This window comes from Bufo bufo, chromosome 3 (genome assembly GCF_905171765.1).
Source record: "Bufo bufo chromosome 3, aBufBuf1.1, whole genome shotgun sequence".
Taxonomy (NCBI): domain Eukaryota; kingdom Metazoa; phylum Chordata; class Amphibia; order Anura; family Bufonidae; genus Bufo; species Bufo bufo.
This window is the reverse complement of record NC_053391.1, coordinates 626,635,512-626,651,488: the sequence shown is the minus strand read 5'-3', so window position 1 is coordinate 626,651,488 and position 15,977 is coordinate 626,635,512. Positions and strand designations below refer to the sequence as shown.

At 42.4% G+C, this 15,977-nt stretch overlaps 1 protein-coding gene across 2 annotated transcripts in view; it reads left to right on the top strand.

Moving 5' to 3' along the window:
- The window catches only part of PDS5B (PDS5 cohesin associated factor B), a 148,963-nt gene that overhangs the window by 47,813 nt on the left and 85,173 nt on the right, over nucleotides 1-15,977 (top strand). For both annotated transcript variants that reach the window (XM_040426139.1, XM_040426140.1), the window contains exons 2-11: nucleotides 355-484; nucleotides 942-1,145; nucleotides 2,231-2,317; nucleotides 2,402-2,499; nucleotides 3,585-3,711; nucleotides 4,197-4,277; nucleotides 10,945-11,085; nucleotides 14,194-14,309; nucleotides 14,530-14,624; nucleotides 14,892-15,037. In XM_040426139.1, coding sequence (XP_040282073.1) covers nucleotides 377-484; nucleotides 942-1,145; nucleotides 2,231-2,317; nucleotides 2,402-2,499; nucleotides 3,585-3,711; nucleotides 4,197-4,277; nucleotides 10,945-11,085; nucleotides 14,194-14,309; nucleotides 14,530-14,624; nucleotides 14,892-15,037 — 1,203 coding nt within the window. In that variant the 5' untranslated portion in view covers nucleotides 355-376. The remainder of the gene's footprint in view (nucleotides 1-354; nucleotides 485-941; nucleotides 1,146-2,230; nucleotides 2,318-2,401; nucleotides 2,500-3,584; nucleotides 3,712-4,196; nucleotides 4,278-10,944; nucleotides 11,086-14,193; nucleotides 14,310-14,529; nucleotides 14,625-14,891; nucleotides 15,038-15,977) is intronic.

Sequence of the window (15,977 nt, the reverse complement as noted above, 5' to 3'; positions counted from 1 at the left end):
TCAGAGTTGAGGGACCTTGTATATAACTTTGATTTTCAGAGGCGTGTGTCTGATTCATGATCTGCAGGACAAGCATGGATTGTGATTTGGAATGCATGCTCCAGACAGTAAGACTGTGTATCTCCCAGGTACCGTGCCTTGGGAAAGTGTTCGCCCCACTGATTCCCCTCCCCTGTTTTTGTTGCATTACAACCTGGAATTAAAAATGTATTTTGAGAGCTTTGTACCATTTGATTTACACAACGTACCTACCACTTTGAAGATGCAATTTTTTTTTTTTTTTTACCTTGACTCGAACAATAACGAAGACAAGAATAAGAGTCTTGACCATTTCTAAAAACACTTTTCTTTTAGGATAGAAACACCCTGTGCCACCATGGCTCATTCGAAAACGAAGGGCAACGATGGGAAGATCACCTATCCACCAGGGGTCAAAGAGATCTCCGACAAAATTTCAAAAGAGGAAATGGTTAGACGACTTAAGGTAAGATATTGTGTCATCCTTGGAAGAGACATACGTTATTATAATTTACTTTATTGGTAAAGCTACTTCATACAGACGCCAAAAAATTAATGAAAAACCTTTAATGGGGTCGTTAGGGCTGCAGCCAGTGCTTTTTTTTTTTTTTAAGTAAAAAATCCAAAACCCAGCCACCGATCCAAACACCATGTATAGAGCTTTGTAGTTCCAGTGCTTGTGTCTAGAGCTGGAGGTTAGGTCATCAAAAGTTTGGAGAGCCCTTTTAATAATCCAAGCAAATTGCAAGGGTGATGGTGGAATTATTGACTGCCCTCCTTTTAATGCTCCAGTCCTGTGTTAGGAGATCACTGCATACAACACTATGAACATAATTGGTTAAAATATCATTACTTATCGATATTTATAACTGTACAGACGGCTGTTACTTGAAGTAATGTTGGGCTTTTGATATGTTCTCTAGATGGTTGTAAAAACCTTCATGGATATGGATCAAGACTCTGAAGAGGAGAAGGAGTGCTATCTAAACCTTGCTCTTCATCTAGCATCTGACTTCTTTTTAAAGCATCCAGATAAAGATGTCCGCTTACTTGTAGCCTGTTGCCTTGCAGATATTTTTAGGATTTATGCCCCAGAAGCTCCATACACTTCTCCAGATAAACTGAAGGTATGTGTGTCTACGTAATTACATAGATTGAAATGTGTGAGTGACAAATAACCGCATGTCATCAAATTGGTAATGAGCGAGCTACTTCTCTTTCCCCTAAAAGTTTTTACAGGTTTTGTCTCTTTGCCCTTTATTCTCTGGGTCAGTACGTGATTACATCAGTACCACATTTATATAGTTTTTCTTGTGTTTTAATACTGAAAAAACTAAAAACTTTGTAAAGAATTTTTTTTTTTTTTTGTTGCTAGATTCTGACCCCACCATTTTTTTTTTTTTTTTTTTTTTTTAGTTAGGTCTACGGTGATGTGTGTTTGCTCATTTTTTGCAGAACGATCTTTAGTTTTTATTGAAACCATTTTGTAGTTGTGTGACTTTTGATAACATTTTTATTTTTTGATTTTATTTTTTGATAAGTGAAGCGATGGAAAAAATGGTGAATCGGCCATTTTGATTTCTTTTATTCCTTGTCCCATTTGGGATAAATATTTTTATATTTTAATAGTTCAAGCATTTTGGGACATGGCAATGCTTATGATATTTATGTTTTATTTATTTTAGTTCTAGTGAAAGGGGGGTGATTTAAAGGGGTTCTGCAGTTCTTTTAAACTGATGATCCACCCGGGACCCCCGCCGATCAGCTGTTTAAGAAGGCAGCGGCGCTGGCAGAAGTTCTGCGGCCTTCTCGCTGTTTACCGCAGGCCCAGTGATGTCACGACTAGTATCAATGGCCTGGGTGGGGCTAAGCTCCATTAAAGTGAACAGAGCTTAGCCCCGCCCAGGACACTGATACTAGTCGCGACGTCACTGGGCCTAAGGTAAACAGCGAGAAGGCTGCGGCACTACTGCCAGAGCCGCTGCCTTCTCAAACAGCTGATCGGCAGGGGGTCCCGGGTGTATATATGTATATGTATGTGTGTATATATGATCGGTGGCACATGATCGGTGAATAAAGCACATTGACTCATTGAAAAGTCCTTTGGAGTGCAGTCCAATTTTTGTCATATATATATTATATTATATTTTTTGCATCACCTTTTACCATTTTATGTGCTGAAATACTTTACAACATTTTTTCCCCCCCATAGGATATATTCATGTTCATAACACGACAGCTTAAAGGTCTTGAGGATACGAAGAGTCCTCAGTTTAATAGATACTTCTATTTGCTTGAGGTAAGTTTGCCTTGGTCAGCGTTATTGAACCTTTGTATTTGTGGTCACTCCTGGTCCTAATCTAGCACTTCTTCCTATTTTCAGAATATTGCATGGGTGAAATCTTACAATATATGCTTTGAGTTGGAGGACAGCAATGAAATTTTCACTCAGCTGTATCGGACCTTATTTTCAGTGATAAAGTAAGTGCACAATATACACTGATGTATTAAGCATGATATGTCAAAAATCTCTGCTGATTTAAGTTCTAGAATCCACCCCATATGTCCGGGCCCCTCACAGAGGTTATCTTTACCTTGCTCCCGGGCACCCACGTCGCTTCTCATATCGGCACGGCCGCTGCTGCCTCACCCTGTCGCGCGTTTGAGCAGCCAATAGCAGGTTGTGACGGGGACGACCCTCCCTAGCGTCACCCGCGATGCTAGGTAGGCTCATCACCTCCTGCATTTGCTAACCCCAGCCATATCCCACACCCCCCTCTGCATGATGATTTCATCCGCGCAATGGGCAGATGCTTTGGCGGCTGTGCCAGTATGAGAAGTGACGCAGGTTCACAGGAGCGAGGTAAGTATAACCTCTGTGAGGGGCCTGGGATATGGATTCTAGAACTTCGATAACCCCTTTAAGGGATTGTAGTTTAAAATAAAAAAAAGCTTTCTTGTTTCAGATCAGAATGGCTTGATGCTCCCTACTTGATAATTCTGCCCTTCATTTTTTGTATAGACACACACAAGATATGGCGCCTCAGTGGCATAAAAGTGGTGGGACTGTGTATGGCGAGCATTAGTGCTAAACTTTGTCTTGTTTGATGCTTGTGGGGCTATCCCTGGTGTGTACACTTAGGACCTGATACATCATGCCTTCACTCCAGAATTCTGGCTTCAAAAAGTCGCAAAATAGGGCTTTTGCGACTTTTTGTACTCTTGCGCAAAAATTTGCGACTTTTTGCATTTTTACAACACTCCATTTTTGTAATGTTGGTGGGAATAGTTAACTATGTTAATGAGTTTTACTCCAGATTTATCATTGAGACTTCTAGGCCGTGTTCACCTATGTGCTGTGAACCTTGGGTAGCCATCTAATTTGTTCTGCAAATATTGGGGGAAATTTATCAAAAACTGGCTTAGCTGCCAACCAGATTTATCTTTACATTCTCCTAATGAGCTTCAGAAAATGTACCAGTTGTGATAAATCTCCCCCATTCTGTCTCATAGGATCTTAGTAAACATTGTATTTCACTTGAATTTTTCTATTTTTATCATTTCAGCAATGGCCACAATCAGAAAGTTCATATGCATATGGTGGATTTAATGAGCTCTATTATATGTGAAGGAGACACCGTGTCTCAGGAATTGCTGGACACAGTACTGGTCAATCTGATTCCAGCACACAAGGTACTGTTATTTATGTGATTTTGTAGTATTTAAAATTATAATTTTTGTAATTTGGTGTCTGACAGAGCCACAGACCTGAATCTGCAGCCTCCTCTTCCTTCAGTTTCTTTATAGACACCGCCACCTTGGTCGGCTCGGATGTGCCAGTGTCTGTATTTGGGAAAAATTTTTTTTAATGGTGCAGAGTGAAGTTTCTCCATAGCCAAATACATTAGATTTTTTCAGCGGTGTCTATTTTTTGGTCATTTTAGTTGTTAGAGAAGGCGATTCAAGACTATTTAACCTCAGAGATGGTAAAGCTTGTGGATTATTTCGTTAGCAGAACCTTTCAGTGTCCGTTTTCCCAACCTCTTCACATGGCTAATATACATGTCCCCTGCAGTCTGTAAGAAAAGCTGTTTCTGTATTTCTCCTGCAGGTTTAACCTCGCTCCGTAAGATTGACACTAATTGCTGTTTTTTATTTTTATTTTTTTTACCTTTCAGAATCTGAACAAACAAGCCTATGATTTGGCTAAAGCTCTCCTGAAGAGAACTGCTCAGGCTATAGAGCCGTACATCACTAATGTAAGATTGGTTTCATCTAGTTTTCTGTCTGCTCCTCCTGGCTTTCATATCTCCTTTTAGTGAGTGAGAGGAAAGCTTTTTCAAAAATCTCATCATTCATTCACAACTTCGCACAGTGTGATCTCATCTTGATAGTGTAGACGGTATATTAAATCTTTATTGAGAACTGGACGCTGTTGCTTCATATTATTATTTTATTATTATTATTATTATTATTATTATTATTTTTTAAAGTAATTTAGTGTATATTATTTGATAATGTACACAGAAGAATTTAAGGGGTTGTGCAGGCGCCACTTCTTGGCTTGTAAAAATCGCCTGCAGTTACCTCATTCCAATCCTGCCTGTAATTATATCCTCTCCCTCTGTATAGATAAGACAGGATCCACCATTCACAATAGGTGATACAAATCTCATCTATTATATCCTTGTATAATGACCTCTGCACAGAACCCATACCTATAAAATCTCCCATAGAAGTCAATGGGCTCTCCTCTTGACAATTGTGTCTATGGCCCATGAGGCGGCCGTAAAACAATTTTTTTTATGCTGTTGAGAACAGCTCAGGCAAGATGGTTGCCCCTATAATAATGTTCAGGAATAGAATTAAAACAAAATCTGCGGGGGCGTGGCCTGAGCGCAAGATGGATGGACGTATCTAGCTGAGCTCCGTCACTGTCGCCCTAACTTCGCAGTTATCCTGAACTTGCCAACCGCAATCATATCATCCACGGAGGAGAGAAGACCGGGACGTTCCCGCAGAATCGGGATGGCACGTAACAAGGTGCTGTCGGCGGCTGAGAAGCTGAGAGTTTTCTCGGTCTGATTCCCAAGATGGCGCAGGCCCTGAGCCACGACCTCCGGAGTGCCTCTCCTGCTCCCAGTGAGGTTAGCGCGCCAGACACCGAACCCTCCCTCAAACAGGTGACCGATCAACTACTCCAGGCGATAGCTACCTGCCGCTCCTCTCTTCCTGGGAAGATGGAGGAGGTTAAGATAGATAGCGGTCTCCTGAGACACGACATGTAAAACATGCGTGATCGTATTGCGGAGGTGGAAAACAGTGTGTCCACGGTGGAAGACCAACGTTCAGTTACCGGCCCGCCATTACCGGCCCGCTTGGCTGATTTGGAAAAGAAAGTGGTTTATTGGCAGCAAAAGTGCGACGACTACGAAAATTACCCTCTGCACGCTCAGGACTTCCTGAGCGTGCAGAGGGTAATAACCCGTGTGATTTCGTGTCAACATGGCTGCTAGCCACTTTCCCTTATGCCACCTTCTCTTCTGCCTTTATTGTCGAGAGAGCGCATCGGGTACCAGCCAAGCCGATGCCTCCTCGAACACCACCGTGGCCATTATTGGCGCGACTACTGACGTCTGCAGATCAAGACCTCATTCTACAGCTGGCCTGTCGCAAGCAAGAGCTTCGCATTTGAAAATGCAAATATCATGCTCTTCCTGGATTTCTCAGCAGAGCTTAAGAAGCGCAGAGCGACATTCACAGTGATAGAGTCGTTTTCGGGACTTAAACCTCCCATACTCAATGGCCTACCCAGCCAGGCTACGGGTAGTAGACGGAGAGTCCATTAAGTTCTTCAACACTCCTGCGGAAGCTGCGGCCTGGCTGGAGGGCAAGCCGCGTCCAGCAAGATCCCCGAGATGAACACTCACTGCATCCTTTACGCTGGGTTCAGACCTGAGCGTACTATGTATGCGCGATTTTATCGGGCGTTTTTATATACGTGGGAGAGAAACAAGCAAACTCCCATTGTCGCGCGTTCCTGGAAGTCTGTGCGGGAACGCGCGACCATACGCCCCAAAGAAGCTCCTGTACTTCTTGGGACGTAGGGCGTTTTACAGCGCGTAGGAACGCGCTGTAAAACGCTCAGGTGTGAACCCAGCCTTAGATGTTATTACCTGTCAAGGTTTTCTCCGTTGTTTGCAGGGGGTTTACTGAAGATATGCTATGCCAAGTGTGTGCCTTACACACTTAATAGTTTGATAACACTCATGTTTTGTCCCCTAACATCTGATCTTTATTGCTCATTGCATAGCATGCATTTTCTAGGATTGCATTGTTGCACAATGTTGTTGTTCTGCATTAGCTGTTGTAAAGCAGCATCTATGATAAGCGTAACCTGTGATACTCTGCAGACTTACTGCTATAGAAGGGCAAAAATATGATTGTTGGTATAGAGATGAAGGGCTCTCCACTTAGATAGGTGTATTTACATACTACGAAGTTAGGGCACCAGTTCTCTGCGTGCTACTTAAGTTAGTTACAGTGCGAAGGGTTAAACTAACCAATAGCACACCCCGTATACTGTTGTGCCACACAGGACCTACCACCGAGTATCCCGTTGCATGTGTGTGATGCCCCGGATACCTGGTGCTAGATCTGCCTTTTAGATGGCCTTTAATGAGCCATTGTTAAATGTTTGGATTTCTTTAGTTCTTAACTACCATTGCATACTTACCTATGTACTATCATATCATGTGAAAGGTAGGTGGCCGTATGTAATAGAGTGTAGGGAGCGATATGCATATTCCATGATTTTACAATGGCAGACATAAGGTTAATGTCTTGGAATGTCAGGGGCCTTGGGAGTGTTAGTAAGGGTACCATGGTGTTCTCAGTGATCGGTCAGTTCAACCCTCATATCTTGTGCCTACAAGAGACCCACTTGCTCCCTGACAAGACTAGGAGATTATGTAAACCTTGGGTCCAGTGGTCTCGCCATTCATGCTACTCTAACCTGGCTACGGGAGTTTATCTTATGGTTCATAAATCCCTAAGATGGGAGGTGGACAATGCGGGAAGGTATATTTTTGTGGCAGCATATATTAATTGCATACTATATGTTATACTGGGGATCTATGTCCCTCCTCCTTCCTCCAAGTAATACATCAGGCGATATGTTTCGCGGCCACTTTTCCCTCAGCACAGATTATATGTATGGGGGACTTTAACATGACCCTACACCCCCTACTGGACAGGTTTCATGGTGAGGAGCAGCCACGAGGGAGTGCTCAATCCGAATCACCATTGTCCAAATTGATGACGGAGGTGGGATGGGTGGACTTATGGTGCCTTAAGCACCCTGATGATCGTACTTACTCATGTCGGTCAGCTAGCCATAACTCCTTGTCCCGCATTGACTATGTCTTTGGTGGCTCCATAGTGTGTTCACTCCCTTATCGGGTGGAGTTTGGTGCCAGAGGGGTTTCGGACCATAACCCTATCCTACTATCTCTGTTGATGAATGTGAGGGGTATGGGGCGCTCCATGAGGGTTCACCCCTTTTTGGCTTACATTGTTCCCACCTTCGGACCGTATTCCGGTCCAACTGTCAGTGTTTTTGTCCGACCACGCTAATTATAATGATGGGTCAATGGTGTGGGAGACGCTGAAGGCATACTTGAGAGGGTGCTTGAGATCCTCTATCTCCTTTATCAAACGTAACTCTGCTAAACAAGAAAAAGACCTGGCTGAGGAGTGTGCTGAGATGGAGAGGCTGTATGTTGCGGACCCAACGCCCCAGAATGGAGAGGTGGTTACAAATCAGAAGACGTTACCTTACTTTATTACAGGAAAAGGCCCAGCGCAAAATGTTCTTTACTAAGCAATCTTATTTTGAACTAGGCAATCGGTCTAGTAAGTTGCTGGCACATATCGTTCACCAGAATCAGGCATCTCCTGCTATCCTGCGTATTAGAGATGGAGAGGGCATTATAGTAGTGGAACCAGAGGCCATAGCTCGCCGTTTCTGGGAGTTTTATCAAGACCTGTATGAGGCCCGAGTAGATTACACCAAGGAGACAGTTAATACCTACTTGCAGGAGTTAGAATACCCCAAGCTCTCGCAGGAGATGGCTCAATCTCTGGAGGGCCCAATATCGGATCGGGACATATTAAAAGCAATTAAGTCTCTGGCGAATGGGAAATCCCCCTGCCCGGATGGGCTACCCCTAGAAGTGTACTCTAGATATATTGACCAATTAGTTTCTCCTTTATTGCAAATGTATCATGACTCCTTTTCGAAAGGTACCCTGCCGCCTTCACTACCAGCTACCATTGTGATACTCCTCAAGCCAGGCAAGGATCCAGTTGATTGTGGATCATATAGGCCCATATCGCTATTAAATCTAGACTACAAAATCTTGGCTAAGATTTTGGCACAGTGGTTGAATGGGGTTATTTTAAACCTTAATTACCCGGATCAGTCTGGATTCTTGCCTGGTAGGTCCACAACGAATAATATCCGTAGAGTGCAGGTTGTCACCCAAATAGGCCTTCAATGGGGGAGTCAGGGGGCCCTGGTATCTCTGGACATTTAGTCAATTTTCCAGTCTTAGGATAAATTGATCTAAATCTGTTCTATTTCCGCTATACTCCCTACCCTCATCCTCTCTTAATACCGAACTACCTATAGTATCTGAATTTAAGTATCTAGGGATCCATATCACCAAAGACGCAGCCTCTTTCTATACTCTCAACATACAGCCTCTCCTGAACTATAGTGCAGACAAATTTAGGGTATGGGGTGGTCTCCCAATATCCGTCCCGGGTCGAATAAACCTGATTAAATTAATCATACTACATAAGTGGTTATATGTGTTAGAGCATGCACCTTTAATTGTTCCCAAAAAGATATTCCAGCGTTATAAGTCACTAATGTCTCCATTTATTTGGGGTAATAATAGACCTAAGTTATCCATTGACGTACTATGTCGCCCTAGAGGAAATGGAGGTATGTCCTTTCCTGACTTATATTTATATTACCTGGTGGGACAATTGAGACAGCTAAGGTCATGGATCTCCTCGTAGAGTGTTCTGATTAGGGCAGAAAGGCAGTTGGCTGCATTTTTGGATATCTCCTCGTTGTGGCCAGTGTTGGAACAACCAAAACTCTTTAGCCGAGCACTTTTGCCCGTTCACAAATTAGCCATTCAGGTGTGGGATGCTGGTAAGAAGATGCATTCTTATATAGGACTGGACCCCAATATACCCTTGTGGGAGAACCCTATGTTTCCCTCTCTTCATACTGGGATGGATAAGCAGTTCTGGAAGGATCATGGGATTACCGTCCTGGGTGACCTATATTCCAATAATGTGATTAACACCTTTGAACAACTGAAAGACCTCCATAATCTACCTAGAACCACATTTTTTAAATACCTTCAAATACGACATGCTATGAACACCCACTTTAGGGATATCACAATAGCAATCTCTGACTACCCACTGATCGGTGTCATACGCTCCCAAGGCCCCAAGGTATTTATCTCTGCTCTTTACACTCACTTGCTGAGTACCAAGATGCATAAGGCCCCCCTCTTAGTACTATCCAAATGGGAAACTCTTAATACCGGGTATCACAAATGAAGAAATGAGTGACCTATTAGAATCTCCTGTATTGGTTTCCCCTTCCATAAATAATAAATTTATACAGCTATGTATTATTCACCAAAGTTACCTATCGCCCATCCGGTTACAAAAAATAGGCAAATTGTCACATTCTAGGTGTCGTAGATGTGACTCGGAAGGGGAAACTTTCTGGCATCTTATATGGGACTGCCCGTATATACAAACCTTTTGGTCTGACATCACAAGCTTTCTTTCTACGCTTACACATCTCCCGATAGCACTAACCCCACAAGTATGACTGTTTGGTATACTTGATGAAGAGGTATATCCTCACCATGTTAGAATACTCTTGAGGGAGACATTGTTTCTCGCACGGAAAGCTATTGCGATTCGTTGGATGGGCGATAGACGACCTTCTCTTAACCAATGGAAAGTACTTGTGAATAATGTGGTATCCTATGAGAATATTGTATTCAAGAATCGGGGTTGTCCTCAGAAATTCAGTAAAGTATGGGGAGCCTGATGTTCATCTATGCAAACTATGTATTCAGCTCCTAGATTTTCGGATAATCTTAACGCATTATTAGGATAAGATGGTTTTGTACTCACTACAAGTATGTGCTCTGTCAAACATGATTGCTCTGTACATGTTTTACATACGTGACTTGTCAGCTCACCTTTATTGATATTGGTATGTATATGGTACTGTTTATGTATTTGAATGTCTCATTGACCTTCATGTATACTGATGTTCTTTGAACTTCTCTGATTCGTTCAATAAAACGAGTTTAAAAAAACAAAAACAAAATCTGCAATCAGAAAATAAAAAAGGATTAGAAAAAAGATATGTTACTATCTGGTTTTAACTGGCAGATAACATTTTTGGTGACACAATTCTTTTAAGTAAAAACTACTTCTAACTCTTAAATTGAATTGTGTACTTTTTGTTTATTTGGCTAGAAGTAAAAAAAATTGTCATTTTTCTGCGGGGGGGCATTTACTAAGACCCGTGTATTACATGCCAGTCACAACTTGTCCTCGCTGGTGTCAGATGCACCACTTCCCCCTCCATATTTTTTGGGAAAGTGGTAGGCAGGACTCCAAACCCCCAATATGCCTCAAAATTTTGCCCGAGTATGGCATGTGCCAAACTTCAACTTTTTGGCACCCGTTTTCTTGGGTATAAGGGATAATAAATGCCCTGCTTCATTTTTAAGCTGTCTCCCGGTTTAGTCTGCATTTATAAAAAAGCTGGTTTATATTAGTTTTTAATTTCTCCTTTTTTTTTTTTTTTTGCAGTTTTTTAACCAAGTTCTCATGCTTGGTAAAACCTCCATCAGTGACTTGTCCGAACATGTGTTTGATCTGATTCTGGAGTTGTACAACATTGATAGCCATTTGCTCCTTTCTGTCTTACCTCAGTTGGAGTTTAAGCTTAAGGTACGTACCTGTCCAGATAAGCTCATCACTGCAGGGGTGGGGGGTTTCAAGGTTAGGAAACTATGGCTGCCTTCTTCACAGTACAATGTCACGTATGTTGTAGGTTGTGTTTGTTATTGCACCTCAGCCTCTTTCATTCCCATGGATAAGTTTGGCACTGTTTTTTGAAGAAAACAACCACAATTTTCCTAAGACTTGTTTTACATCTGTAGCACAGCTCTCCGGCATGTTGTTCCCACAGAGAACAGCCTTGGTTACGGCGGTGCCGGATACTGCAGCCTGCCCGCCAGACCCAATTGAGTATAATGAAATACAGCAGCTCCCCGGCAAATAGGGTTGTCACGATACCAAAATTTTGATTTGATATCGTAAAAAAGTAATACTTAATACCATTCAATACTACACGAAAAAAATATAAACCCAAAAATAGCCTCGTGCATTCAGCATTTTATGAAATGTCTGGCCTATAATAGAACAGTCCTATTCTATATTTATAAGGTAACTAAAAAATGGTTTATAGTTTTGGATAACCCCATTCATTTTTTTTCTGTTACAGCGTTCACCACGTAGGAGACATTTTTTAAATATTTTAATAGTTCATACTTTTTTCGGACATGGCAATACCTAATGTTTTTTATTGTGTTTAGATTTTTATATGGAAAATTGGTGGGGGGAGGGGGGTGGTTTAAACTTTTAACCCCTTTTTTGCAGCCTTATTTCACCTTAAGGACCAGGCTATTTTTTGCAAATCTGACCAGTGTAACTTTAAGTGGTGATAACTTTAAAACGCTTTGACTTATCCAGGCCATTCTGAGATAGTTTTTTTTTTTCCGTCACATATTGTACTTCATGACACTGGTAAAATGAAGTAAAAAAAAAATAAAAATCATTTTTATTTATAAAAAAAATTCCAAATTTACCAAAAATTTGTAAAAAATTGCAAATTTCCAAGTTTCAATTTCTCTACTTCTATAATACATAGTAATAACTCCAAAAATAGTTATTACGTTACATTCCCCATATGTCTACTTCATGTTTGGATCATTTTGGGAATGATATATTTTTTTTGGGGATGTTACAAGGCTTAGAAGTTTAGAAGGAAATCTTGGAATTTTTCATAAATTTTCAAAAACCAAATTTTTAGGGACCAGTTCAGGTCTGAAGTCACTTTGTGAGGCTTACATAATAGAAACCACCCAAAAATTACCCCATTCTAGAAACTACACCCCTCAAGCTATTCAAAACTGATTTTACACAAGAGTTAATGGCAAATGGAGATAAAATTTCAGAATTGAGATTTTTTTTTTGGGCAAATTTTCAATTTTAATCCATTTTTTCCAGTAACAAAGCAAGGGTTAACAGCCAAACAAAACTCAATCTTTATTGCCCCGATTCTGTAGTTTGCAGAAACACCCCATATGTGGCCGTAAACTACTGTACGGGCACTAGGGCTGCAGCTAACGATTAGCAAGCAGCACCCCTGTGCTGTGGACCCCAGACACCCTACTTAGGGTGATGCAATCAAACTTTTTCCCCCCCACTAACTTTCCCTTTTATATCCCTGCCTAGCCCAACCTTTCCCTAATTACCGGGCTGATCGGGTCCTGGGGGCAAGGATGGGTGCTGGGGCACAGATGGGGTGATGCTGGCTCAGATCCACAAGTGCACTGCAGCGCTCCTCTCTCCTCTGCTCTGGGACACAAAAGGAGGAGGAGAGGAGCGCTGCCAAGATTTGAATCTCCCGCCCACCTACCAATCAGAGGCGATCCTGAGAGGTGATGTCACCATCACCTCTCATGATCGCAAGATGGTGATTGGTGGGGTAACATCACACCACCGATCACCATCCTGTTCCGGGTTATCGGGTCCTCAGAGACCCGAATAACCCGGAAACGCAGAAAACCACAGGTCTGAATTGACATGCGGTTTTCTGCGATCACCGACATGGGGGGGGGTCACAGGACCCTCCCCGGCGCATCTAGCCTAGGTGCCTGCTCCAATGATTTGAGCAGGCACCGGGTTCTGATCACCGCCCGCCGGGCAGCAGTGATCGGAACTATACATGACGTACCGGTACATCATGTGTTCTTAAGTACCAGGACAACATGCTGTACCGGTACGTCATGTGTCCTGAAGAGGTTAATATTTTGGTGTGTTTTTTTTTATTTTTATAACTTTAGCCACCTTTAGGGGACTAGAAACCTTGTCCTATTCACCCTAATAGAGATCTATTAGGGGGAATAGGACTTCACACTGTCCCTGCTGCCCTGTGCACACAGCAGCAGGGAGATTACCATGGAAGACTTCAGTAGCATCCTGGCTGCCATGGTAACTGATCGGAGCCCTGCGATTTCACTGCTGGGGCTCTGATCGGAAGCTGCCAATGGCCTCTGCGGCCTCTGCGCCACCAATGAATATAATACTGAGGAGGTGGTGCACTGCGCCACCAATGCATATAATTTATCCCAAAATTCAAATGTAGGTGGAGGGTGCCGGCCATATCACATAACCGCCACCCGCCGGTTACATTTGTATTTGCGGATAAATTATATTCATTGGTGGTGCAGTGTTTACAGCCCCCCCCCTCCTCCTCACTGCTATTCTCACTGGCAGCAGCTGTGTCACAGTGGGGAGGGAGGGACTGCCTCCTTCTCCGCTGTGCTGCTGAGGAGAATATGGTGCGCGCTGAGAGCAGTAGCGCAGCCTAGTATCAGAAAATAGTAAAACCCGGTATTGTATTGGTCCGAGTACAAAAGTATTGATTGGGTATCGATAATTTGTTACCATGTGCAACCCTACCGGCAAGTATGTTGGGATTTCGCCGGACAAAACGGTTTTTGTCCGACCAATTCCTAGCATTCTCTGCCAGAGAGCTGTACCACATGTTTGAAAGTAGCCTGTAGATTGATGCTAGTGTTGAGCAAAGCAAGCTTCGGATGCTTCATGCTAAGTCACTTCATTCAAAACTTTGGAATAATACTGTACAGAGATTAGTCTCTGTACATTATTGGAATGTATGGGCTCCGATGAGCTGAAGTAAGTTTTATTTGTATTTCTTTTTGGAGGTGTTACTTATCACTCTTCACTTATCAATTATCTTATACGCAGAGCAATGATAACGATGAGCGCCTGCAGGTGGTGAAACTTCTTGCAAAAATGTTTGGTGCTAAAGATTCTGAATTGGCGGCTCAGAACAAACCACTTTGGCAGTGTTACCTGGGCAGGTAAGCATTCTTTTCTAATCTATGCACATGCTAAGTGGTGTCCTGTAATTCAGTGCTCACCTACCAATCACACATGACTCGAGGCACTCAATAGTTTTTAGCATAAATTGTTAGTGTAAATTGCATATTTTGTCCATTGTATCTTTATTAATCGGGGGTTGGGATTAATAAGAAGTGCGTTTATTGTCTGATGAGACTTTGAAATATTTTTATTCACCAGATTTAATGATATACATGTACCTATTCGCTTGGAATGTGTCAAATTCGCCAGCCACTGCTTAATGAACCATCCAGATTTAGCCAAGGACTTAACAGGTACTGAAATCCACCTTTGCTGTTAGTGGATTCACACATGACAGAAATGTCTACGATGTGCCTGTATCTGAATGGGGCTTGCAGACAAACTGCAGGGAAAAAACTGATTTATATGCACACAATATTTTTATTTATTTTTTGTCTGAGAAGATTCAGCAACATATCTGCCATGTGTGACCAGAATATTCTTGTATTTAGTGCTTCTTTTTGGAATTCCCCAGACATTTTGGCTCAATGAATTTTATAACTTATGTATTTTCATTTTAGAATATCTGAAAGTGAGGTCCCATGACCCTGAGGAAGCCATTAGACATGATGTCATTGTGTCTATAGTGACTGCTGCAAAGAAAGACCTTCTTCTTGTTAATGACCATCTTCTTAATTTTGTTCGGGAAAGAACTCTAGATAAGCGGGTAAGTCGGAAACTTGTGTACATTTCTTACCGTTATTTTGTAAGACTTTATAGTGATGTGTGCAACGAAAGTCATATTTGAGGGCCTAATTTTAAACTTACACGCACCGACGGAACAGGCAGTTACCAGGAACGAGTCCTTTGTTCCCGATAATTACCAAAAGAAGCAATCCTTTTATGAATTAGCGTTTGCTTGTTCATCAGGTGGTCTGTGTCACATTTACACAGGGCAAATTAAAGGGGTTGTCTTGCCTTATAAAATGGCTCCTAGAATGTCCAACTTGTCAATAGAAGCAACTTCCTAATATAGGTCCTTTAGCCGAACTTCCTCCTTTTTTGGATAATTTATTAATTATTCAACCCCTTTATTCATTGCTTGTTGTCAGGGGTTGCGCCCTTGCGCACCGCCAGACTTGCCTCCGTCCTCTATAGTGGCTGGGAGCGAGCGTAGGCACGCAGAAACACGAGCTCCCATCCTGGCCACCTCACATCAGCACTGGTATTCTGTGTAGAACTGTTCATGGCATGTGCAGTATCCCCAGAGCTTTTCTGCACAGCTACCTCTTAGCTGCTCACAGAAAGCATTACAGGCTCTGGACTCGCTCAGTAGTCCGGGATCTGTAATACACATTACTACAGCAAGCTGTCATCATGTGACTGATGACATGTAATAAACTTGCAGGGCTTGCGCTTTAGCCCTGGAAGTTTATTATACAGCAAGGCAGAAGGATCTCAGCTGCCATTATCAGGGGTCTGTCGGAAGCACCGTTATCTCTATGCAAATATAGAGATAACTGTGTGCACTTGCACACCAACGACTAGCAGCTGTGAGAACGCGCAGGCACAAGTTTGCCTGTGCCATCAATCAAACTAGAAGTCTCCGCCCCCAAGACAACCCCTTTAACAGGAAGTTTTGCTCCTAGCAGTGCCGGTTCCCAATA